We start from the raw sequence: 25129 nt of genomic DNA, 5'->3' as shown, positions 1-25129 counted from the left end.
TCCTGACCCCCACACCATTAGTCAACTCAGAGGAATAGCTCACCTCTCCCTGCCTACCATAAGTTGGAAAATCTCACTTATATCTATAAGATTCCTATAAATACACCTGTATGTTTCTATCAGATAGAAACATACAGGGATTTTTTATATTAAGACTAGATTCCTTTAGTTTGTCTTCTTCGAGAAGACAAACTAAAGGAATTATTCTTTAGTTTGTGCATAATTCCATAGGACAATCATCATTTGATTACTCAGCACTGAATCTCTTCAACTGTTTCCCTCATCTTTCTCTTGTATCCTAGGTGACCATATCTATGCACAGTAATCCAGATGTGATCTTGTAAAATGCAAGATAACTTCCTTATTCCTATGGGTTAGGATTCTCTTTAATATTGTTGTTATCCAGTGCGTTGATGTAACCACTATAGCAGGGGTGTTCAATCTGTCGATCGCGGAGCGATTTTTGGTCGATATCTTGTGTATTCCTCCTTACTTACAAATTTAATTAAAACTGAAAACATAATATTTTATTTATCATTATTTTGTATTATTTTTAATTCACTTTTAAGTGTATTGCTATTGTTTATTTATTTTTCGTTAAAATTGTCAAATCAGTAATTTTCTTATAAGTCCGGGTAAATGAATTAATTTGAACCAGTGGAAGTCAAACAGCGATCCGAGTGAATACGATTATAAGCAAAGTGTAAAAACTCGATTGTAGCTTAAATATTATTTATTCCAAAGCACATTATATCGATTTTTTATTAGGTTAAGTGCCATGTGAATATTGTAAAAAAATAAACTTTGTTTGTCTCGGTATAGTTTGTATTAGATGTTTTTGTAAATAACTCTTTTGAAGCTAACTGTATATGCTGCTTTAATAAGAATATGTTAGAGTGTTAAAAACAAAGGCAATGTTTTTGTCGCCGAACCTGTACATAGCGGCATTAGAAAGATTGTTATTGAAACTTATATGTATGAGAAAGGCTTGCAGGCTCTAAGTGTAAACATCTCCGAAGTCAGTCAGAAAGAGTTCAAACCACTTTCCGATGGCCGACAACTTGCAATCAAAAGAAAGTGGAGGAGAACAAAAGGCGTGCCGAACTTGAAACTTAAGATGAAAGACTCATACCAATTCTTTGGGGGTTGCCAAATTTCATGCGAGGTCTCAGAGGAGGCCTAATAAAAAGGGACTAAAGCAAGCAGAAGGGGTCCCGGTTCCAGAATTGCTGTCAGAGAGGAGGCCGCTCGGTCCAGGGTCGCCGTCAGAGAGACTGCCTGGATCCACGTTGGTTGAGAGAGGAGTTTCCCGCTTCCAGAAAGGAGCTTCTCGGTTCAAGACGTCGCTAGAGAGAGAGACTACTTCTAGGCCACAGACAAGGTTTCAAATTGCCGAAAGGAAGAGTTCCAATTGCTGGAGAAAAGTTTCCAGGCCAGGTTAATGTCAGACATTCACCAGTGTGTTACGTTTTCATTACAATTTGATGAATCAAACGACTTCATTGATTTTGCTCAGTTAATGGTATTTCAAGATTATTCAAGTAAAGAAGAACTTTTGAAAATTATACCATTAATGGGAAGGACTAGGGTAGAAGAGATTTTTTCGGCATTTGATGAATTTGTGAAACAACACAAACTTCCGCTTTTAAAACTTGTGTCTATTACTACTGATGTGTGCTCCTGCAATGATAGGTAATAAATCAGGCTTCATTTCATTATGTGAAAATGATGACAAATTTCAAGATTTTTTAACATACCACTGTATTATTCACCAACAAGTACTGTGTAGTAAAAGATTAAACACAAAAGATGTTTTGGATATTATATTTAAAATTGTAAATTCTGTTCGAGGAAAAGCCCTGCAACGACGGTTATTTAAATTACAAGCAGATGATGATAGGGAACTTCTGTTGTACAATAATGTTTACTGGTTCAGCAGAAGTCAATTTTTAGAAAGATTTCTTGTATTAATTAACGATATAAAAATTTTTCTTGATGAAAAAGGAGATATTTATCCACAATTGAGTGATAAAAGATGGTTGTTACACTTATCATTTTTAGTAGATTTCTGTACGAAATTAAGCAATTTAAATTTAGAGTTACAAGGTAGAGATAAAAATTGAATTGACATGTTAGGTTCAATAAAAACTTTCCAACAATACTTAATTTTATGAAAGAAAAATATAAATGACCACGAATTTAGACATCTCCCATATTTATTAAAATTTTTTGAACAAAATCAAGAAATGCTTCTCTGTGATTTAAAAGAATTTATTCGTGAAATAGAATTAGTTGAGGAAGAAATAAATTCAAGATTTAAAGATTTTAATAAAACTGAAATGATTGTATCTTTTATCAATAATCCATTTCAAGTGATGTTCAAGAAAACTTGAACATCACAGAGAACTTCCTGAATTAGAACTTGAGATAATAAACATTCAGAATAGTTTACATTTAAAATTAATAAACAATGAAGTCATTTGGAAGTATGCACATGAAAAATTCCCAGTATTAACTGATATTGTGTGAAAAATTCTGTCGTGTTTCAGATCGACATACTTGTCAGAATCGGCTTTTTCAAATATGACTGTCATAAAAAAATCAATTAAGAAACCAAATTACAAATGATCATTTGGATGATTGTCTGCGATTGGCCACTTCTTCATATCAACTTGACTATGAAAATATTGCGAGGTCCAAATAATGCCAAATTTCACATTAACTTTTTTTTTTTTAAATCAACCAGCATTTCCTGTAACTTGTGAGTTTGTAATCAATATGTTGTTTTTTCTAACTTTGGTTTTCCAAAATAGAGAAATAAATATTTTATTCCAATTTTTTTTTTTTTGTATTAAAATAATTAAAAGTGATAAATAAATTTTTAAATACACAAATAAAGTTTTTAGTTGTGTATTTTTAGTTGTTTATTTGTGCTTAATCAGATATCAGGTTGGGGGGAACATGATCTATATAAGAGAGTAGATCACCGAATAACTTTTTATAGAAAAGTAGCTTGCATAGTAAAAAAAGTTGAAAGCCACTGCACTATAGCAATGTGACTCTTAAAGTTTAACTTGCTGTTCACAACAATCCAAAGTTTTAGCCTCATTGACCACTTTCAATAAATTCCCATTAATATAGTACTCTGCTTGGTAACACTGAACTCACATTCACTGTCATTTTGTCTGTTTAAATCTGCTGCAGGGATTTTGTATATTCCTTATGACTCTTCATAACATAGCATCATCAACAAACAGTTGAATATGTCTACCACAGTTGAGGTATTCAGAGAACATTTTATGTTCTCTGAATTTTATGTTAACTTTTGTTGGCATATTATGTGTCTTAAGGGAATGTTGCAAGGTGCTAGCATCAGTTTTTGGCCTATTGGCCTACCTGTTTAACAAGAGTTTTTGCAATAGCACAAGTCCCAAAGGAGTGAAGGAAGGCAAAATTGTTCCACTTCACAAAGGTGGTGATAAGGCAAACAAATTATAGGCTGATCTTTATATATGGAGTTGTAGTTAAGGTATTGGAGAGGTTGGTGAAAGATAGGATACAAAACTCGTCGATAACAGTGGTATTCTTATTATCACCATGGGTTTGTTAAAGGGAGGTTGTGTTTTACCAACTTGCGTGTGTACTATAACAAGGTGACGAATGTATGGGACCAGAGAAATGCATATACGGTGATATACTTTAGATTTTACAAAGGCTTTTGATAGATTGCTGCACCATATGTTGGTCACTAAGGGGGGGGGGGGGGGGGAGCACTATCTCAAAAGAAGAAAGTCGCTAGTGGTGTGCCATGGAGGTCTTTTTTGGAACTATTGTTATTTAATTTGTATGTTAATGATATTGGGATTTAACTGGTAACTTTGCATAGAGAGTGATTGGTGAGTGGAATGCATTTCCCTAATGTTGTAGTGAATGCAGATATTTAAGGTATGGTTTGATGAGCTTTGTAACAGTATTGAGTCTTTTGACTCCATGAAGGTTTTAATAATAATATCACACCCAAGATCCTAATACTGGGGAGGGTCTTGGGTGTTACCAATGGCCTAGTACAGAATCCTGTAGCACCTGGTCACCTTCATTCTCTTAAATAGCTCTTCTATACATTACTTTCTGATATCTGTCAGTTAGCACTATCCTATCCATGTCACAAAGTTTATTTTGTATAACTATTCCTTTGAGTTGTATAACAATGTGGAATCATGGCAAATGCCTTGCAAGATACAGAAATAACATAGTATATCCATTTACCTTGTCCAGTTTTTTTTTTTATATCATTCCTGTACATTAGAGGCTGTAAGGTCTACAACAGATAAATGCCATGTGTGGACTAGGATCAAAGGCAAAGTAATCAGTTGTTTCACAGAACTGAGGTAGATAGAATGAAAGTTCAGTGAGTAAGCAGCTGTTGTTCATGTCCAGTTATTTAGCTAAACCTACAGGACAATTGAAAAGTAATATCTTACTTTTTTGGAAAATGTTACTTTTCAACTGGAAGATGTTTGAAAGAAGTTTTTTTGAAGATGCTGTAGAAGAGAGATGATTATGCTAGGAAAGGCTGAGTAATAGTCAGTCCAAGAAGAGAGATCTGATCTTTACTGTTGAGTATTGTCAATGGTAAGGAAGAGGAAGGCTTAAGGTCTTTTTTGCTAGAAAAAGACAAAACTATATTTTGGAAGCTTTGAAGGTGACCAGGTGGTAGTTTTCTCCATTGCAGGATGGTGCAGAAATCAATGTTAGGACACATCGTAGATTATCTTGAAGCTTGAGATGTTTTGAGCACTACATGGTTGTCTGATGAGTGAGTGAAGTACTATCATCAGCAAAATTGTGAATGGGGTTTGCTGTCACTTATTGAACCTGAACAGATTGCTAAAGCAAAGTCTGCTCTTAAATCTTGCCCATGCCAATATCCTATTGGGTTCCACTGTTGTGGTTTGAATTAACATCTCTAACTCATCTACCTGTAATTCTTACATCAATTTTCCCCTTTAGCTTCCAGTGAACTAATGAATCTGTCTGGAAAGTGTACGCTACTAAATCAAACACTTAATTACCCAGCTATTTCTAGTGCATCTGATACTTTTCTGCCATCTGAATTCATGAAGGTATGTTTCACAGTAAACTTAAACACTCTCCTCTTTGCTGACGACCAAATAATAATTACAAATTCTGAAGATAACTTACAGAAAGCTATTTTAGATCTAAATGAGATATCCAAAGATTATGGTATGATAATATCAATAGAAAAATAAAAAAATATGGCCTTTAAAGGACAAGATCTTAGAACAGGTGAATTCATTTAACTACCTAAGATGTATGATCACATATGAAATTGAAAAAGATATAAACATAAAAATTGCAAAATATTTAAAAATAACAGGTGTAATTAACTCTATATTTAAACCAAACCTAGTTCAAAAACAAACCAGACTAAAAGTATACAATACATTAGCCCTACCAGTCTTAATGTATGGAAGCGGAATCTGGACAATAAAACAAAAAGACAAACAAAGACTAACAATAGCAGAAATGAAGTTTATGAGAAAAATTGCAAAGTATACCCCATTTGATCACAAAAGAAATGAAGAAATTATGAAAGAATTAAACCAAGAACCAGTAATAGAAAAAATTAAAAAATATAAACATAAATGGATGGAACATGTTCAAAGAATGAAAACAGAAAGATTACCAAAACAAGCCTTAAAGTACAAGCCATTAGGAAAAAGAAAACCAGGACCCTCTTAAACGATTCAACGATGACTTCTAAGGGCATTCTAGGCCTAAATCCTTGATACGCATGATGATGATGTTTCACACTCATTCTTTTTTGCTGTAGATGTACATGTTAAAATTTGAAATTATATCAGATTCAATAGAGATCCTGTATATATACTGAATTCCACAGAAATAAAAATTTTGCCAATGTATAGGTCCATTTATCATATAGCAAAAAAAGAAAGAATAATTTTCATGAACCAGCCTTGAACTAAATTGGAACCAGCAACAAAACGAAGAAAGTATGAAGCTCAATTTAAAATAAGGGTAATTGAAATGGCAAAGCAAACCAATAAAAGATGGTAATAGAATGGAGGAAGAAAAAAAAATTAATCTGATTTGTTTATAAACACTGCCTATTTTCTTATATAACCATGTATTGTAACTACCTAAATGTTCATCCAGGAAATTAAGCTTCCCTTTTTATACTCGCCATATAAGATGACCCATGATTTCGAGGGTTTTGCTGTAGTATTTGAGAGTCGTCTTATATGCCAACATATACGGTATCTCTTGTTACCAATTTAAGCCCAATGATGGTGAAAGTAGTTTCATCACTGTCCTAAATAATGCATTGTAATCCTGATTTCTGTTGAAACCACAATTATCCTCCAAGGGTTATTCAAGCAATATTTTTCTTTTTTTAATGCATTTCATTAAGAAAAAATAGTATTGCTTTTCAAATTGCCATATCCAACCTTAAAAAAAAAAAAAACACGAAAATATAGCATTCTTTCAAACTGATTTATTAAAGTTAAGGGATTCAATTTTGCATTTTTATCCATTCAGAAAATAATCCAAGTATCATAAGTTTTATTTCCTATTTTTACTTTTACTTGCAATATATTCTGAAAATACACTACTTGGGAAGAAGTCAATGAACACCATAGTATGAGGAACAAGCAGCCATGGCACGCACCTTAATAAGATGTGGGACCTCCTTTCTCTGTGATGACTGCAGCAATTCTATGGGGTATACTTTCCACAACTGTATCATAGTGATCAATGACAAATTTGGACCATTCGTCCTGTAGGTATATATATAATGAGTTCCTGGACTGTTGTGGGGCAGACTTCCTTTGATCTCATGCAAAGCTCCAGTTCATTCCTCAGATTCAATAGGGTTGAAATCAGGACTCTGTAAGTGTGATGATGTTCGTGTCCACAAAAAACAGTTATAGCAGCAGCTGTATGACATGATGCATTGTCTTGCTGAAAGATACAATAGTCGGTTCCATAGAAACACCACAAAGTAGGAAGCACTGCATTGTCCAGGATGTTCAAATACCTGACATCAGTGTTTGTAGCACCACAAACAGGTTTGAGGAAAAAACAGGACCATACCATCACACTACCACTTCCAAATTTAATACTTTGGATTATGCACTCTGGTAAGAGACATTCACCGGGCATCTGCTGCATCCACACCTATCTATCTGCTCAGTAGAGAATGTAGAGTGATTAACATAACGCAGCTTTCCATGTCCCACTGTACACACTCTTTGCACCACTGAAGATGATGACATGTTCGTTTGAGTAATGTAGGGCTTGCAAATTGCAGTCCTACCATGGATACCCATGTTGTGATCTCAATTCTGAACGTTTTTTGTACAGATTCATGTTCCAGTTGACCCAGAACTGTACATGCAATGTGTTGGCCGATGAATGGCAGTTTTTACATATTATCCTTCGTTAGCACCCTACAGTCATGTTTGGTGAGTGTGGTGGGTCATCCACTGCAGATAGCACTTGCAATTGACTCCCTGCACCTTCATTTCAGTATGGTATCACTGATTATTGACATGGGATGGCCCAATTTGTCAACAATTTGCCAAACATATAATAAAATAAACAAAAAATAAAATAAAATTATGTGTTTGTCCTGCAATATGACATCCTATCACAATGCGTCTTTCAAACTCCTTCAGTTACCTTCTTGAAGCCATTGCACCCAGATACAGTTTCACTGACTTGGGAGCATCATATTCCTTCAATTTATACTGGCTACAAAACACATGGCTTGTTACTTGGCATAATCTAACTTGCCCATCCAAGCAGAATATATTGCAATCCTGGTTGACCCAGTGGAAAGCTTAACTACTCTCCAACTGACAGGTTTATCTGCTACCTAAAGAATTCATAAACATCGATACCCCCATTGACATGAATGTCTTTGGGCAGATAAACGATACTTCCAATGAACATCATTACAGGCATGAGGCTATAGTCCTGTTTACTGTAGCCCAGAAACAGTTTGAAAAAAATTCTAAACATTAATTTGGTTTTTGGATTATTTAATCTTTAGTTCATGCACTGCCAATGGGTAGGATCGATATAAAAAAATAAAATAAAATAATTTGGTATAGTACAGTAGAAAAAAAATTATATTCTTGTTTTTATCAGTGTTACAGTAAATGCATTGACAAAGTGCATTGTGAATGCATGTAGTGTAAACTTCAAGGCTCATTATGATAGACATGTTGCTGGTTGAGTGGGCATCCCACAGTGAATCTGTTAACTCCATGGAGGTTACCAAAATAATAATAATAATAATAATTGCATAGCATCTGGCTGCTCAATAACCATGCAATATATGGCCCCTAGGGACAAACTTCATATCTGCAATAAATGAAATCTAGAAGCTTTTGACTAATCATCAGTATGTTGCAGAGATGACAGTTTGTCCTGCAAGCCAGATAATGTGCAACCTACTGCTCCAAGGATATAATTTCATATGAAAATATATTCACAGCAGTATTTTTGTTTACTGAGAGCATGTGACAATTTACTATGAATTGTTCTTAGCATCCACTACAAGTTACTCCAGATATCCCTTCCTTTACCAGTTTGTTTCTCACTTTACTTGTTTTATTTATTCTGGACAGTTCATATAGTACTGAAGAGTATTGCATAATCATGGTCTGACCTCATGAAAGATAGGAAAGATTTGCAAAATGACTTCTGTGAAGAATTTACAAAAGAGGCACTACAATTGAAAATGAAATTAAAATGAAAATCAAAATGAAATTAAAGGTGGGAAGAAAAGTGCTTTTCCACAGGACCAATTTTGAAATGATCTTTCAGATCATTTGGAATTCTGAAAATGATGGGGGGACATTAAAGATCACCTTGTTTTTAATTAATATTGTTATAGGCTACTCCATGAAGTCCTTAGACTCATCAAGGGAAACTTTTATTTATTATTATTATTTTTGTTTTAATGTTAGCCCCCACAAACAAAAGGTCCCAAAACACAGTAGTGCTGTTGTATGTCTGTGGACAAGTGATTAGTGAGAAAGACAGAATCCGTTAATATATTTATTAGAACCGGAGATCATTCATTGAGAAAAATGGTATTGGGGAGGCTATTCCAAAGAAGAATGAAAGAAAAGGATGACAAATTGGTATAACTAGGCCTGGAGCTGAAATGTGTATTTGTGTTGATCAGCAGCTGTTGTTGTTGTAGATCAGGGGTCGGCAACCTTTCAGACTCACAGGCCACATTCAACTTTTTATTTTTAATAATCGGGTTGCAAGCGTTTAATTAAGAGAAAATAGTGAGTGAAAAAAAATATGTAAGTTATCAATTCTTATTATATCAATCTTAAAAAACACAGAAATATTTAAATTACGATATTACAAGATAAAGTACGACATTCTAGTAATGATGTCTGATATTATATTCTTTTATAACAGCAACAATTTTATACAAATAAGACAAAGGGGCTTATCCCAATTTTCAATAAAGAAGTGTTTGCTGTTCCATTCATCATTAAACCTTTTTCCTTCATCTGCAATTTTATGTTTTCTTGAACCCATTTTTGAAATTATTTTTAACAAATATATATCCTCTGAAAATAATAGTTAATGTTATTGAATTATATTAAAATACAGACCAGGAAACGCGACTGGAAAAGTGTGCCAAAATCTTTGTCGTCGTCAGATGAATTCGCCTTTGGTATCCCTACTCGTGATGACTCACACAGTTGACTCGCGCCAAGTTGCACGGCAAGTATAGGTATAAAATTATTTTTAGTTTATTCATATTATAAAATGTATTATTTAAATAATTCAACATACGGGCCACGTGGAATGTAAGTATGGTCGACCTTTTATGGGCCACCAAAAATGCACGTTTGGGCCGCCGGTTGCTGATCCCTGTTGTAGATGAATAATGGTTTGCAGTGTCCATGCAAATACCTGTATAAAAGACAGTGAAGAAACTGAGAATTAGGAGAAAGTGACTGAAGAGAGCAGATTGCCTTCTTCTGGATAGAAGAAGGATAATTTTGAACATTCACAAAACAGGCCTGTGTTTTGGTAGTATTGAATTTTTCTAGTTATCCTCATCATTTGAGAATGAAGAGACTTTTAAACACTGGATATGGAAGATCTAGAAGCTTAAATAATTTGAGCACAACATGGTTTCTCAAATTACAACACAGAATAGAATGTGGATTCATCAACAATATGGGTAGGATGTGAGATTAGAGAAAGAGAGAGAGAGAGAGAGAGAGAGAGAGAAGGTCATTAAAATATGAGAAAGTGTGGCTGAAAGCACATAGCCCAAGGATACTCCAGCATTGATGATGGGAGGAAACTATCCACTATGAGATACTGAATGTATTGTTATCATGGTACTGTTTGTCTCAAGTTTTTTTTTTTTTTTTCACTTGGTTATAAAATAAAGATGCCACAAGATTATATTGTTTAATCCTTTATCCAAGTAAAAGAAAAAGTTTACATGTGAAGTATCTTCATGACCAGGTTGCTTGCATACAGAAGCTAATGACTTCACATTAAATGCCTTAGTATCACACATCCTTTCAGGTGTGTATAATGCATAGCTTTATACACATCCAAATACTATGCATTTTAATAATAAGGTTCTACACCTTTTCACTTCTTGTATATGGGGAAATATATGACTTCTGCATTACTTCAACCTTGTTTTCTCTTTTGGGTCTGGCTCTCACTAATGAAATCTTATAAACATCGAAAACAGTCTGGATAGTAGATTTTCCAATAATGCATAGCATTATACACACCTGAAAAGATGTGTAATGGTAAATGATGATATGGCAATGTACATCATCCCATGGCCTGTAGTAATAACTGACTATATAATTTATCCTGCTGAATTTCTGTTCCTTTTGACTGTGGTTCATATGCTATCATCAGCGGTAGTTCCCCCTATCCAATCCTACACTACATTAATAATGCATATATTTAGGAATTTACATGTAAATAAAAGAATAAACAAAATAGAGTAACTATCGTATAATGTTGTGCTTTTTAGGTATTGCTAATTTACTAATTTTTTAGGCATAATTTGAGGTGCCCCATGTACATTTAGTGCTTATATAATGTTTACTTTAAAGAGCCCTTAACTCTCTCTCTCTCTCTCTCTGCAGCATTATTCCACATATTTATTCAGGCACTGACCAAATCAACAACTGAGCAATGTAATATTATTTGAGATATTTCACAGAACTATGGGTACTATATATAGTAAGAGAGGAAACTGCTTTAAAATTAAATGACCAATTGATCATGGAGGAAAAAAAAAACTCACTGAAGATGTAGGTGGTGTTAAGGTATACGAATAATGCTGCTGTGCACAAGGAGAGGCCTGGAGTTGTTGCCTTCCTGAAGGCTGTGGAGACTGCCTACCCCGACCCTGGCTCCATGACCTGGCTCCCATTTTATAATGACTAATGATGCAGGTGATAAGACCCAAAGTTAATACTATGGATATCACAATTATGATTATCTGGACAGTGGACACTGCAAAGAGATTTTAAAAAAATAAATAAGTTAATGATACTGATATTAAAATTATGCGAGAAGTATTTTTTAAGTGGATGTTGAATCTTTACAATATGGAAGTCAATATGCTTAAGATGCTTACACAACAAAAAATATATACAAAGAAAAATATGTAGCATATACTATAAGCAGATCTGTTATTCAACAGCTCATTAATAACTTAAGCATTTGCACAAGTTACACTTTGAAAACATCAGTGTCTTTTTCACTGTAGCGGAATCAGATTTTATATCATGTCTGGTAACAAAAAATAGCAAATTTAAAGCAACAGTAGAGGAAGTTTTTATACACAGCACTGTATGCAGTGCAAAGCTAATTATTCAAAAGACTATTTGCAAGAATTGTTTGTATGGATTGGTAGGTGCAGGTTAGATTCCACTATTTTAGATATTTTCATTGAGATAATTGCAGTATATCATGAATCTGTAAGATGAAAAAAGAAAGAATCCAAGCATTAATTCCTCCATTAAAGGAGGAATTACTATAACCAGAAATTATACTGGTTAAAGCAAAGAGAAAAACCAGCAATATTCTGAATACTGTCGACATTAATTTCTTATATTATCACAGGATCTCCATAGTCATGAGACTCACTGTGGGAGGCCTACTTCAGGCATTCTCTATCATACTATTCCTTAAACTCATTCGTTGTTTAAGTGATGGAAGATCAGCTTCCATTCGGAGTTTAAGTGTGGAAGATCAGCTGATCTTCCCCAATCCTGATATTTTTGATGCCATCTCACACTAAGTTTCTTGAACACTTTCAAATCATAGTGACATAAAATCTGATCAGGCCAAATATGGTCTAATTGTGATGCTTTCTGGCCCGACTATTTTAGACAAGATAGAAAGAAAACAACTGTGTCACTTTTCAACATAACCTCCCTTTACTTCAACACATTTTTCACATCTTTGAATTCACATTTCTATGCCCTTGCAAAAATAGTCTGTACTTTTTGTCTGCAAAATGGCCTAAAGCTGCATTTTTCACCTCGTTGTCATCTGCAAATTTTCTTCCTCGAAGGTATTTCTTCAGTTTCAAGAAAAGAGAAGGTAGTAGTCACTGGGTTTTAGATCTGGCTGTAGGTCGGTGTTCAATCTCCTGTAAGCCACAGTCCCTTGCTGTAGCCTTTGCAACAATAGCCTGGAGCATTGTCATGAAGCAGGCAAACACCAAGACTCAGCATTCCTCATCTCTTCTCCTTTATGGTGTCAAGTAGTTTGTGCAGGAGTGAAGCATAATATTCTGCATTCACAGTGGTATTCTTTTCCTTGAAGTCAATCAAGAGAATTCCCTGGCAATCCCAAAAGATTGTTGCCATGTTCTTGGTGGACTCAGTGACCTTGGCTTTTCTCAGTGGTGCTTCGCCTGGTTTGTGTCACTCCATGGATTCCCTTTTGGAAAGAGGATCATAATAAAGGACCATGGTTTCATCCCCAGTGACAGTGGATCCCAGCACTTTCTCTTATTCCCTTGGCAAAGCTCTAAAAACTTGTGGAACAGGTCACACGATGCTCCTAGTGAATCAAAGAGAGAAGTCAGGGCACCTAACTTGCACTGACCTTCGTCATGTGAAGCTTCTCTCTAATGATGCAAAAGATGATTGTTATAGAAAGCTCTGCCTTGCTGCAGTTCCTCCTCAATAAGCGAGACATTTTCCTCAGTCATTGCTTCCACAGGCCAACCATCACAAGGATCATCTTTGATGCTCTCTCTCCAGGCAAAACTGTTTAGCCCATTCCTTCAAGGTGGAATATGAAGAAGAAGCTTCCCCATAAACACCATCCAGTTGCTGTTTGATAGCACTTCGAGAAAGTTGTTCTTTGGTGAAAATTTTATCACAGTGTGGTTCTCAATTTTTAACATTACAGCCACTTAGCATGGTATGTGTTAGCCAAACAAGCACCTCCAATTCAATGATGAAGGCAGAGAGTTGAAACTGGTACACTAACTTCCCCATGCCGGCAAAGATTGGTCGATTGGTAGAGCCTCTACTACTAATGGCTCAGTTAAGTAAGTTTGAGCGCAGTTAGTAGTTGGAAGGGGCCAATCATTCGATGCTGTTGGCACACTCTCCCTCGATGAGTCTTTGGACTCCCTGGAGGTGTCAAATAATAATAATAATAATAGATGGTGCTATTGGTCATGCACAGCATTTTAAAATTGGTGCAAATTTTGTTCAGTTAAGTAAGTTTGAGCGCGGTTAGTAGTTGGAAGGGGCCAATCGTTCGATGCTGTTGGCACACTCTCCCTCGATGAGTCTTTGGACTCCCTGGAGGTGTCAAATAATAATAATAATAATAGATGGTGCTATTGGTCATGCACAGCATTTTAAAATTGGTGCAAATTTTGTATATCAGGCCAGAAACTTTTGGAACCTACCTTGTATATATAATGGAACCACTATACCTTTATTTCTATTTGTCAGCATACTATTGCAGCACCCCCCCCCCCTCCTCCCCAGGAAATCTTTCACATGTTCCCTATCACTGCAAGATGACTTGTTTTCTCCAGCATACTTTCACTTATAGAGTAGTGTACAGTCCTGCATCTGTGGATTCCAAAGTTTAAAAATTGTACTACTTTACACTGGAGAGATATGAAAATAAGTGGTATCCTCACTCATTTACCCATATCTCTTGCTTTTTTCAAACCACTCTAGAGTCACATTATAACTGCTATTATTAATAATCTTCCCAAGCTTAATCACTTGCAGATAAGTGAATATTTTCCTGCTGTTTAACATATCATGCACATGAAGGTCTGTCGTGGTCCCTGTGGAACCCCATTTGTAATCTTCCTTCTTAATACGTTTCCCTATACAAAACTCTGATATCTGCCAAATAGATAATTGCCAACTCAATGCACTAGCCTTATATATAAATTAATTTGTTAAATATGATTTTGTTATGATATGGAAGTCAATATGTTTAAGATGCTTACACAACAAAAAATACATATAAAGAAAAATATGTAGCATATACTATAAGCATTTGTTAATTGCTAATATTGTTAATTGCTTTTACAAAATCCAGAAAAATACACAGTATATGCATTTCCCTCATAAATTACTCTTGTAATTTTATTATAAATGGCAACTGCATTGCTAAACAAAGGCACATATTAACATATCTACGCTGACTTCAATAAATAATATTACTCTTATATGCTCCATTCTCTATATGTTCTAATATTTCCAAAAGCTTCACAACCATAGAAGAAATAGAGTACAGAAATATAGACTGACATTTTAGACCTTCCATAAGCAGGCCAGTAGTCTCACACCAGAGAAAGAAAATTATCTGTCACTTATTGGCAGGTGTTTCTGGCAATCCTACTCTAGGGAATAAACATGATATTTTCAAGTCTCTCAGATCTCCACAGAATCTGGATTGTGCAGCAATGGAAATTAGTTCTATGAAGTGATGAGCTACATTGTATTCTCTTTCAGTCTGATGGATCTATTAAGGTGTGGAGGATAATGCTTTTAACCTGAAAGCATTTTATCCCCAAACTCCTTCATTGGATGAAGTTTGAAGGTCTGTAATAATGCAGGATTGCTTCTCAGGTATAGATTAGCTGCACTACTCTTATACCTGTTAGTGCATGGAATCATCCCCAACTTTATACCTGAGAATGTTCCATGAGGAAATAAAAATTCTTTCATCCAGTAGTGTTATGTAAAATTAATAATGTGGGATAACATTACTAATTTTATATGTTCGCATTAATGACTTTTGATGCATTACAGAGACTGACAAGGATGTTGTGGAAAATCATGTTGTTCTACTTATGGCAATATTATGGCAACCATTCCAGCATGGCCATTCATTTCATGGTAACATCTCTGGAATGAATGGGATGCAGAATCCAGGACAGTGTTCTTCATTAGTTGAAGCTAATGCTTATCACCAACTTTAAACCTGAGACTGTTTTATTCCATGAGGTAATAAAAATTCTTTCATCTAATAGTGTTACGTGTAAAATTAATAATGTGTGATAACATTGCTGATTTTATGTGTTCACATTGATGACTTTTGATATGTTACATGCAAACATACCAAAATAAAGAATTGTTCTTTTTTTTTTTGTTGCTATTTGTTTTTTTTTAATCTTTAAACTGAAAAGGTTTATTTTATGAAGACAAGAAAATCTGAAATACTGCATCACTGGACTATTGACTGAGTCACTGGGTTGAGAATCCAATGCTCATTTATGCAGATATGTAACTCATTCCTAAAAATGCAAAAATTGAGGAACATAACTGTTTCTTCTGTAGTGTTATTTGTGCATTGTTGGAAGTTTTGGGAATGAAACCTGATTGTTCAATATGTTCAAAGAGGGGGGAAAGATAGTCCTGTTGTACAAGGATAGTGTAAAACATATACAAAAACTATGGCCCATCACTGCATCAGGAGTGGTAGTAAAGGTTGACAAAAAATTTACACTCTGAAAAAAGAACAACCCTCTCTAGGTAATTGTGTTTAGTCTTTTAAATGTATAAACTCTTAGGAATGAAGTAAGTAAAGGAAACCTTCAGGTAATAAGGAGCTGAAGTTCAGGAGACAGAATGCAAAAGTGGTAAACAACACAAAGAACTGTTACAATAGATAAGAATGTGGTGGTTCAGTTGTATAAGAAAATATTTGGACTGCAAACACATATGGTCCCCAGGAATTCAAGGAAATGAAGAAAATTTAGAGAAGATACCAAGGCAGTTAAAACATCAACTATATAAGGATAGGTTATAAGCATGTAATCTGCAAAGTTTGGTAGATAGAAGACAGAAGGGGTGATATTATGATTATTATGCAGGCTCCTCCATAAAATCAAGAACTTATCAAAGATGGGATCTTTCAGGTCGTACCACACTTAAAAACTTATCATATCTTTCGATTATTTAGACTTACAAATGGCACCTTTTCTTTCACAGTTTACAGAAAACCCACCCACACAGGTAGATACAACCCCCCCCCAACAATATGGTGTTATCAAAACCTTGTCAATAGAGCATGCAATCTCTGTTCCACCCCAGCTAAACTCTCCTTTATTTGCCAGACCTTCTTGTCCAATGGTTACAATATCAAAAAAAGATCGACAAATTAATTATTCCTCGCATCCCACTCAACATGTAGACTATAGTAATGCTGCTATCATTGTTTCTTATATCTGGATATCTTATAGCCAGAACTCTAAAAAAAAAGTACAATCTCTGTACTGCATTCAACCTCATCTGAAGCTAGCTGCCCTCATCAGCTCTTGCAAAGATCCTTTACGTCCTCTTCTCTCTGTTCCAGGTGTTTAGAAAGTTCCTTGTTCTTACAACTTATTATATTAAGGTCAAACTGGAAGATCTCTTAAAATTTGCCTAGAAGAACATAAAAAAACACATCTGCCACCATAAATAGTCAATCAGGTCTAGTTGACCATGCTTTGGATACTTTGCATAGAATCAAATGGATGGAAAACTGCTATGCTTCACCATAACAAATACAAACTTGAAAGACTTTTTTTTTTTAGAATCAGCAGCAGATTTAAAAAAAAACAACCTAATCTTAATAAATATAGTTGTATTAAACTTCCTTTGATTTGGGAAACTTTAATTCTGTGAAAATAATAGTGGTGATGGTGGACAGTAGATGATGTTGGTGTAGATGAGCAGTTTGTGGATGAGGTTGAGTGGTGGAGACGGAGAGTTGGTGCCCTCCCTCGATGAGTCTTAGGACTCCCTGGAGGTGTCTAATAATAATAATAATAGTAATAAAATAGGATACGCTGATGCATGCCTTGTAATGTGTTTACTGAAGAATTTACTATTCATGTTTACAACATAAGTTTCTCAAAAATAACATTCTTTGCCTCAATATACAATGTACTTTGTATTAGGACTGTCCTCTATACAGGCTATGCTATCTAAAATGGGACCAAAAACTGCATGTTTAAGTTTTCAACTGAGTAGCTAGTTTTGGAGCCACCACGACCAATCCGCCAGCCAAGTTAACAATCATAAAGATGGATTTTTGCTGCTTTGAAAAAACGTGAGGGAACTCCATTATGTTGGATATACATACTCGTACAGTATGATATAGCCAAAGGTACATCATCTACAGTAAATTATGTATATCTAGCATAATGGAGTTCCCTCATGTTTTTTCAAAGCAGCAAAAATCCATCTTGAATTTATCTATGATAAATCTAGAATTTATCTATGATAAATAAACCAGTCATAAAAGAGAGAACCACACCGATACTGAAACAGTGTTGAAAATTATAATAATTTTTTATTGTTATAATTTTGTTAAAACTATGATAAAAGTTATAATAATAATTTCCAACATTGTTTCGTGTCAATATCTTTATTCCAGTGGTTTGTGAGGTCTTGTCACAAATGGAGCAAATTTTTTCACCTGGTCAAAGTATTGTAACAATATAGTGATATAACATTTTGCTACTTATAAAAGAAATATGACTTCTGTCATTGCTTTAGCTTTCAGTATCTGCACAAGTTGAGCTCTCTTCTTGGACTGACCTCTCTGATCTTGACTGGCATAACTACATTTCAACTGTAGCTTCTGCAGCTGCCAAAAAACTTGGCATGCTTTTTTGCACAAGATACTACTTCACACCTCCACAGCTGCTAACTCTATACAAATCCCAAATCCACCCAGCTATGGAATACTGTTCCCATATTTGGGGTGGTGCACCACCAAAATCCTCTATAAGACTGCTCACTTCCATCCAGAAGAGGGCAATCCAGCTAATTAATGATCCCTCTCTCTCTCACATACCCACTTCAATCCCTCTCCTACAGATGTTCAGTTTCTGCCTGATACCTCTTCTATAGATACTTTAATGGACAGTGCTATGCTGAATTGCCCACTATTATTCCTCCACACTCCTATAAAATCATTAAAACAAGAGCCACTGATAACCAACACCTTTTTAAGTCCATCTTGAAACTCACTGAACCAACTTCACTGCCTCATTGAACCAACTTCACTTGTAATGCTTGTAAGGCATTACAAGAGGAATTGAATAGATTGCATGAATGAACAGGTGAGTGGAACTATCAGTTCAATGTTGCCAAGTGTAGGGTTTTGAGATTTGTTAACCAATGATGGGATACAAAGTATACACTTGGTGAGGAAACTTTTACAGAAGTAGAGGAGATGAGAGATCTAGGAGGTGATGGTGGACAAGGACCTGAAATTCAGGCACCACATTGCACAAGTTGTGAATACATTGCATCGAATAATGGCAATGATGTGGAGAACCCTGACATGCAGAAATAGAGAGGTTATGACTCCATTGTATAAGGCCTTGATCAGCCCTCATATGGATTATTAACATCAGCCTGACTGTGCATTGCTCTCCCCAGTTTTGCATCATCTGCAAACAGCTGGATATCACTAGTTAAACCCGACTCAATATCATTAACATACAAATTGAACAACGTCCTCAAAACTGACCCCTGCAGCACACCACTGGTGACCTTTCTCTTTTGAGATACTGCACTCCCATATACAACTTTCTGATACCTATCTGACAGCCAGTCACTGATCCAACACAGAAGTCTGTTATCCAATTCGATCTGTTTTAATTTATTTAAGAGCTTGTCATGTGGCAGTCTATCAAAAGCCTTTGCAAAATCCAAGTACACCACTGAATATGCATCTCCCTTGTCTAAGGTATTTGTCACCATGTTATAGTACATAAGTTAGTGAAACATGATCTCCTCTTAACAAACCCATGCTGATAACCAAAGAGAATACTGCTGTTATCAACCCATTTCTGTATCCTACTTTTCACCAATCTCTCCAGGACCTTCACCACAACTCCAAATATACAGACCAGCCAATAATTTGAAGCTACAGCCTTATCACCACCTTTATATACTGGAACAATTTTACCCTCCTTCCACTCCCTTTAAACCTGTGCTGTTGCAAAATTCTTATTAAACAATCATGTCAATGCTACTGCCAGTTCCCTGGACCATTACCTTAAGATGTGTGGTGATATGTCATCAAATCCCATCATATTATTGACATCAAGGTTATTTATTTCCTCAAATACCTCCTGTTCACTCACAATTAAGCCATCCTCTCCTATGTCCTCTACACTTAAGTTCCTCATGATTCCACTCTGATCAGGATGAAATACACTTATAAATTGATCACTGAATACCTCAACAATATCTTCTGCGGCAGTTACCATTCTACCACTTTCATCCCATATGTCTATATACAGGGTGTTCGGGATAAATTTGACATATTTATAATTAATTATATTTTTCCGTAAGTTACATGTATTAACACACACTTCTCTTCATTTAAAAGTTTGGACCCTTCTTCATTCATATACAAGATGTCAGAAAGGATGGATAGCTGGAACCCACCTGAATCATGGAAGAGAATAACTTGTATCATGATGATTCGTGCCCGCCATCAAAATAAGGATATTACGACTGCTGCCCAATGCTCCCTGAATACAGTAAAAACAATCAGGCATGAACTAGAGACTTGCAATGGTGACTACGAGGATGTAGCAAGAAGAAAGATCCCTAGCAGACGATCTGATTGCGTTCGTACAGCAGAATTCCTCGCAAATCTGCAGGAACAGGTGTTGAAGAACCCTGGCATTGGAATTTGGGCTTTGTTCGTGGAGTTGCTAACTGTAGTCAAGCCCTGGATAACAAGGGTAGCCAATGGTAGGCCGTATGTATGGCAGCAGGATTCGGCCCCTTGCCACACCTCTGGGAAAAGTCAAAAATGGTTGTCTGAAAATTTCTACGACTTCACCAGTCCAAATGTTTGGCCTCCAAACTCCCCAGACCTTAACCCCATGGATTATTTTGTATGGGGCGCAGTTGAAAAAGACACCAATCGCACTTCCAGTAATACAAAAGCCCAGTTAATGGATAAAATTAAAACAGTTTTTGCGGCCCTTCCCAGGGAGACTGTAGCATCAGCTTGTTCGAGGTTCCGAAGCAGAATTGAAGCTGTGATCGATGCTAATGGTGGTTATTTTGAGTAAATCTTGTTGATAGTATTGTAATTAACTCTGCCTGTAATGTTTTTTTGTTAATTCATTAAATTTAATAGATACAAAGAAGATTTTCTTTTTCCTTACGAAACTGTCAAATTTATCCCGAACACCCTGTATATATAATTGAGAGCTCCCTAACAACCCCAAGGGTTATATTTCTTTACTGTACATCAGCTCATTCTCCCAGAAACTAGGAAGAATTTTGAAAAAATTTAATATAAAAACGTGTTTTTCAACTCTTCCAAAACTAAGGTCAGTTCTAAGCCGCCCAAAACAAGCTCATAACCATCTTTAGTTCGCTGATGTATATATAAAATAATATGTGATTGTGGGAGGCCAGACTGAGAAGTCAATCCTCCTATGGCTAGAGGAACATCAGAGAGACATTTCATACAACAGAATCAGAGCAAGTGCACTCTCGAGTCAGTCTTATTTTCACTGAACGCAAATGATGAAGGCTGCCAACACAGAGTAGATTGGAATGCAACATCAAACATTTATATTTGTCACGATGCAGTGGAACTGCACATATTTTAATCCAAAGAAATTGTCCTAGACCCTTCTCTCATCAACAGCAACCTCAGTTATAGTCTACCTGACTCACATAGTTCTGCCATTATATAGTGGCGTACGTGTGCTCATATACTCACATTTGCAGAACAATAGAACTACAGAGTGGACTATAACGACAATTCAAACTTAACTTCAGTTTACAAGTCTGTTATTATAATGGCACAGTGTTTTTATGGTTTTTTTAATTTGCTTTAAGTGTTACCTGAAGAAGTCATTTTGATGAAACATGTGTGCTTCATTAAATTATTATTATTAGAACGGGCAACTCCAAGGAGTCCTTAGACTCATCGAGGGAGGGCCTAACATCATGTCAAGAACAACTATTCAACATTCACACAGTATCTATCATACTTTGCCTTGAACTCATTTACAGTCATGGCACCCACAACAGACTCTGACAGCTTATTCCACTCATTCACCACTCTCCAAGTAAAAAACCTAGCTCTAACACCCTTGCTAACCACACTCTTGCCTAGCTTCCATGAATGGCCCCTAGTCCTCCCACCCCCAGTCCTATTCTCAAAAATATCTTCTGGGTTAATCTTATAGAAACCCTTCAGTAATTTGAATGTCTCAATCATATCATCCCTTATCTTCATCCAACCATATTTCAATTATTCCAACAGTATTTGGGTGAACAATTTCAATTTCTCTTCCCATAGCTTCCCACTACTGCATATTATTATTATTATTATTTTGGGCAACTCCAAGGAGTCGACAGACTCATCGAGGGAGGCCCTAACATCATGTCAAGAACAACTATTCGACATTCACATAGTATCTATCATACCTCGCCTTGAACTCATTCACGGTCGTAGCACCCACAACAGACTCTGGCAGCTTATTCTACTCATTCACCACTCTCCAAATAAAAAACCTAGCTCTAACACCCCTGCTAACCACATTCTTGCCCAGCTTCCATGTATGGCCCCTAGTCCTCCCATCCCCAGTCCTATTCTCAAAAATATCTTCTGAATTAATCTTATAGAAACCCTTCAGTAATTTGAATCATATTGCCCCTTATCCACCTATCAGCCAATTTCTGCAGCCCACAAATCTTCAACGTTGAAAGTTTATTGAAGTTGAAAGTTTATTTTTCACTTGGTTAGAATATAATAAATTTAGTTTAATCCTTTATCCAAGTGTGAGCAAACAAAGTTTGCACCTGAAAGTATCTTCAGGACTGGGGGTAAGGTGGTACAACACCAGGACGACTCCTTGCAAAGGTGGAGCAAGCTACCAACACCACCTTACCCCCAATCCTGAAGATACTTTCAGGCGCAAACTTTGTTTGCTCACACCTGGATAAAGGATTAAACCGAATTTATTATATTACAAATCTTCAACCTATTCTCATAAGGTTCATTTCATAGACCTGCTATCATCTTGGTCACTCGTCTCTGGATCTTCTCCACCTCCTCCCCATCAAGAAGAAACCCTGGTGCCCAAATTTGGGCACAATAGTCTAGATAGGGTTTTATCAAGGCTCAATACAGAGGAACAATAACCTGTTTGTCTCTGCTCGTGAAAGTATTTTTCAGCAACCAAGTGATTTGATAAGCTGATTTAGTCACTTTTGTGATGTGCACCCTAAACTTCAACTCCCTATCCACCAACACTCCCAAATACCTGGCCTCGTCAATCTCCTGGAATACAGTTCCACCAATGTGGTGTACTGCTGCTCATTTTTTCACCCCAAATTGCATAACCTTACATTGTGTCGCATTAAATTGGCATCCATTCTCCTTAGCCCAGCCCTCCAAACTATCCAAATTAGCTTATCTATTTTCTCGGTTTCAGTCAGTCAAAAAAAGATGAATACACATATATATATAACCTTGGTATCTCTACTGGGTCTGGCTCCCACTGAAAAGACCTCAATAAAGGTGAAAACCGGTCTGGGTAGTGGCCATTCTCATTATACATTGCATTATACACATCCGAAAGGGGTTGTGCTTTGTATTATGGGATACATACTAAGGCAAGTGATATGAAGTCATCAGTCTCTATATACAAGTAGCTCAGAACGTGAATATATTTCACATGCAAAACTTTGTTTTGCTTACTGGGAAAAAGGATTAAAACCAAGTATAAAATTTCTTGGTATCTTTAATGTATAATACACCCGAGGTAAAAAAAAAAAACTTTCCACACACACACATACACGTATATATACTGTATATTGTATTTTTAATTTTTTTTTTTTTTTTTGCATAGTCTGGAAACCCTACTCTAGAGACCAAACATGGAACTTTTTTTAGACCTTCGATAAGTGGGACAGTGACATTCATCTCTCACCCAAAAGACAGTCGCAATTTTTCCTATACATATAGGATGAGTGGGTACAGTAAGGGTTTTTTTTTTTTTTTTTCCAATTCGAAATAGCGCGGCCAAAAGCTGTATACATCACTATGTGGAAGTTCGTAGTTCCGCTACAGTGAGTGGCGCTGTAATCGGTCATATGAGTGCAGCACACAAGTAATACAAAATGCCAGTTGCTATATATGCTTGTTCGAAGCAGAGAGAGGTGATTGAATTCCTTATTATGGAAGATGTTGAATCCGCTGAGAATTCACACCCGTCTGAAAAATGTTTATGTAGATACTGTTGACATGAGCACAGTTAGTCGCTAGGTCAGACAGTAACAGTGATGTAATCAAGGTCAGAGGCAAGCCTCGATTACACCTTGATTCAGGGAAGCCATGATCAATTCAGGACAGTATAAGAAATTATTTTAAAAAAATAATAAAAAAACATTTATTATTATTATTTTGAGAGTCCTACCTACTGCTCCCTGAGACTATCTCAGTTCTCTTATCTGTCATTCCACCATTGTTCATCTCATACCTATCCTATCCTGACAGCACATCCGGTTAATTCTTGTTTCCATGTTTCAGCAATCTACCCAACTCGGCATTACCACTCTCATGGATATGCAGACCAGCAACAGCTCTCTCATCCACAAATATCTCGTACATCGTCATACTCATGTCCTTTCTTCCTACACATCCTCACCTGTCTGTTATCAAACCTCGGCAACGCATTCAAATCCCATTAGACCTCACTCACGCTTTCTCACAAATAATTAGTTCCAACCAACAGTCAATTCATTTGCACTTCCTCTGTTCTCACAACCTTGATTACTCCTCCTGTTGTCTACCTGCTCTCTAACTGATGAGATCCACAGTTGTATACTTGTATACTTAAATCTATTAAACCAAGAATAGTTGTATTGTATTGGCTGTTAAGTATGCAACTGTGGATATCAAGGTTTAATTAGTTTTTTTTTTAATCTATATTGTAAATAAAATACTTCATACTTAAATACGAAAATGTCTCACCAACTTTAGTTTAGGCAGAAAAGGAAGTAGATATTTAGGTGAAAGCAGGTTTCAACATACTAGTCTCGCATGGCAGACAGCATTGTCACAATGGTCGGAAGACATCTTGCATTAGATAACGGACGAAAATTTAAAAGTGAAAGAAATATGCCTGTTGCAAAACTTATAGCACATCAGTGTTGTGTGTGGGCACGTGGACAAGAAGAAAGAGGGAGTCTGTTGTGTTTTTTGAACAAGGAAGGCTCAGTCCTTAGGAAAACTTTGTGGTGACGATTTTCCAAAATACCAAGAGAGAAAAAATGAAAGAGGAGGATGAGAAGATGGGTCGGTATGTTTGGAGCTGGACAGTGGCTGGATGTTAACCAGCAGATGTTCATGCTTTTATGAGTTTGAGAGAAAGTTTAAGAATGGTGTCCGTGGGTTCAGCAAAACAGCAGACATGAAAATACCTGTGAGTGTCATAAAACGGAAGCAGTACCGCTATGACATAGCGACTATGTAGGCAAACGATCGCCTACTAAAAGAATTGTCTTCTTCTGGACAGTGC

The 25129-nt window shown here is 36.0% G+C and overlaps 1 protein-coding gene across 4 annotated transcripts in view; it reads right to left on the bottom strand.

Annotated features, from left to right (window-relative positions):
* Positions 1-25129, bottom strand: part of LOC150096861 (low-density lipoprotein receptor class A domain-containing protein 4-like) — a 213887-nt gene that overhangs the window by 13891 nt on the left and 174867 nt on the right. For all 4 annotated transcript variants that reach the window (XM_090408382.1, XM_090408383.1, XM_090408385.1 and 1 more), the window contains one exon: positions 11369-11580. In XM_090408382.1, coding sequence (XP_090264508.1) covers positions 11369-11580 — 212 coding nt within the window. The remainder of the gene's footprint in view (positions 1-11368; positions 11581-25129) is intronic.

This window comes from Typopeltis vanoorti, chromosome 18, assembly GCF_054136105.1.
Source record: "Typopeltis vanoorti isolate ZY-2024b chromosome 18, IOZ_Tvanoo_1.0, whole genome shotgun sequence".
Classification (NCBI taxonomy): domain Eukaryota; kingdom Metazoa; phylum Arthropoda; class Arachnida; order Uropygi; family Thelyphonidae; genus Typopeltis; species Typopeltis vanoorti.
Note: the sequence above shows the minus strand (reverse complement) of the source record. Positions and strands in the feature narration are given on the sequence as shown.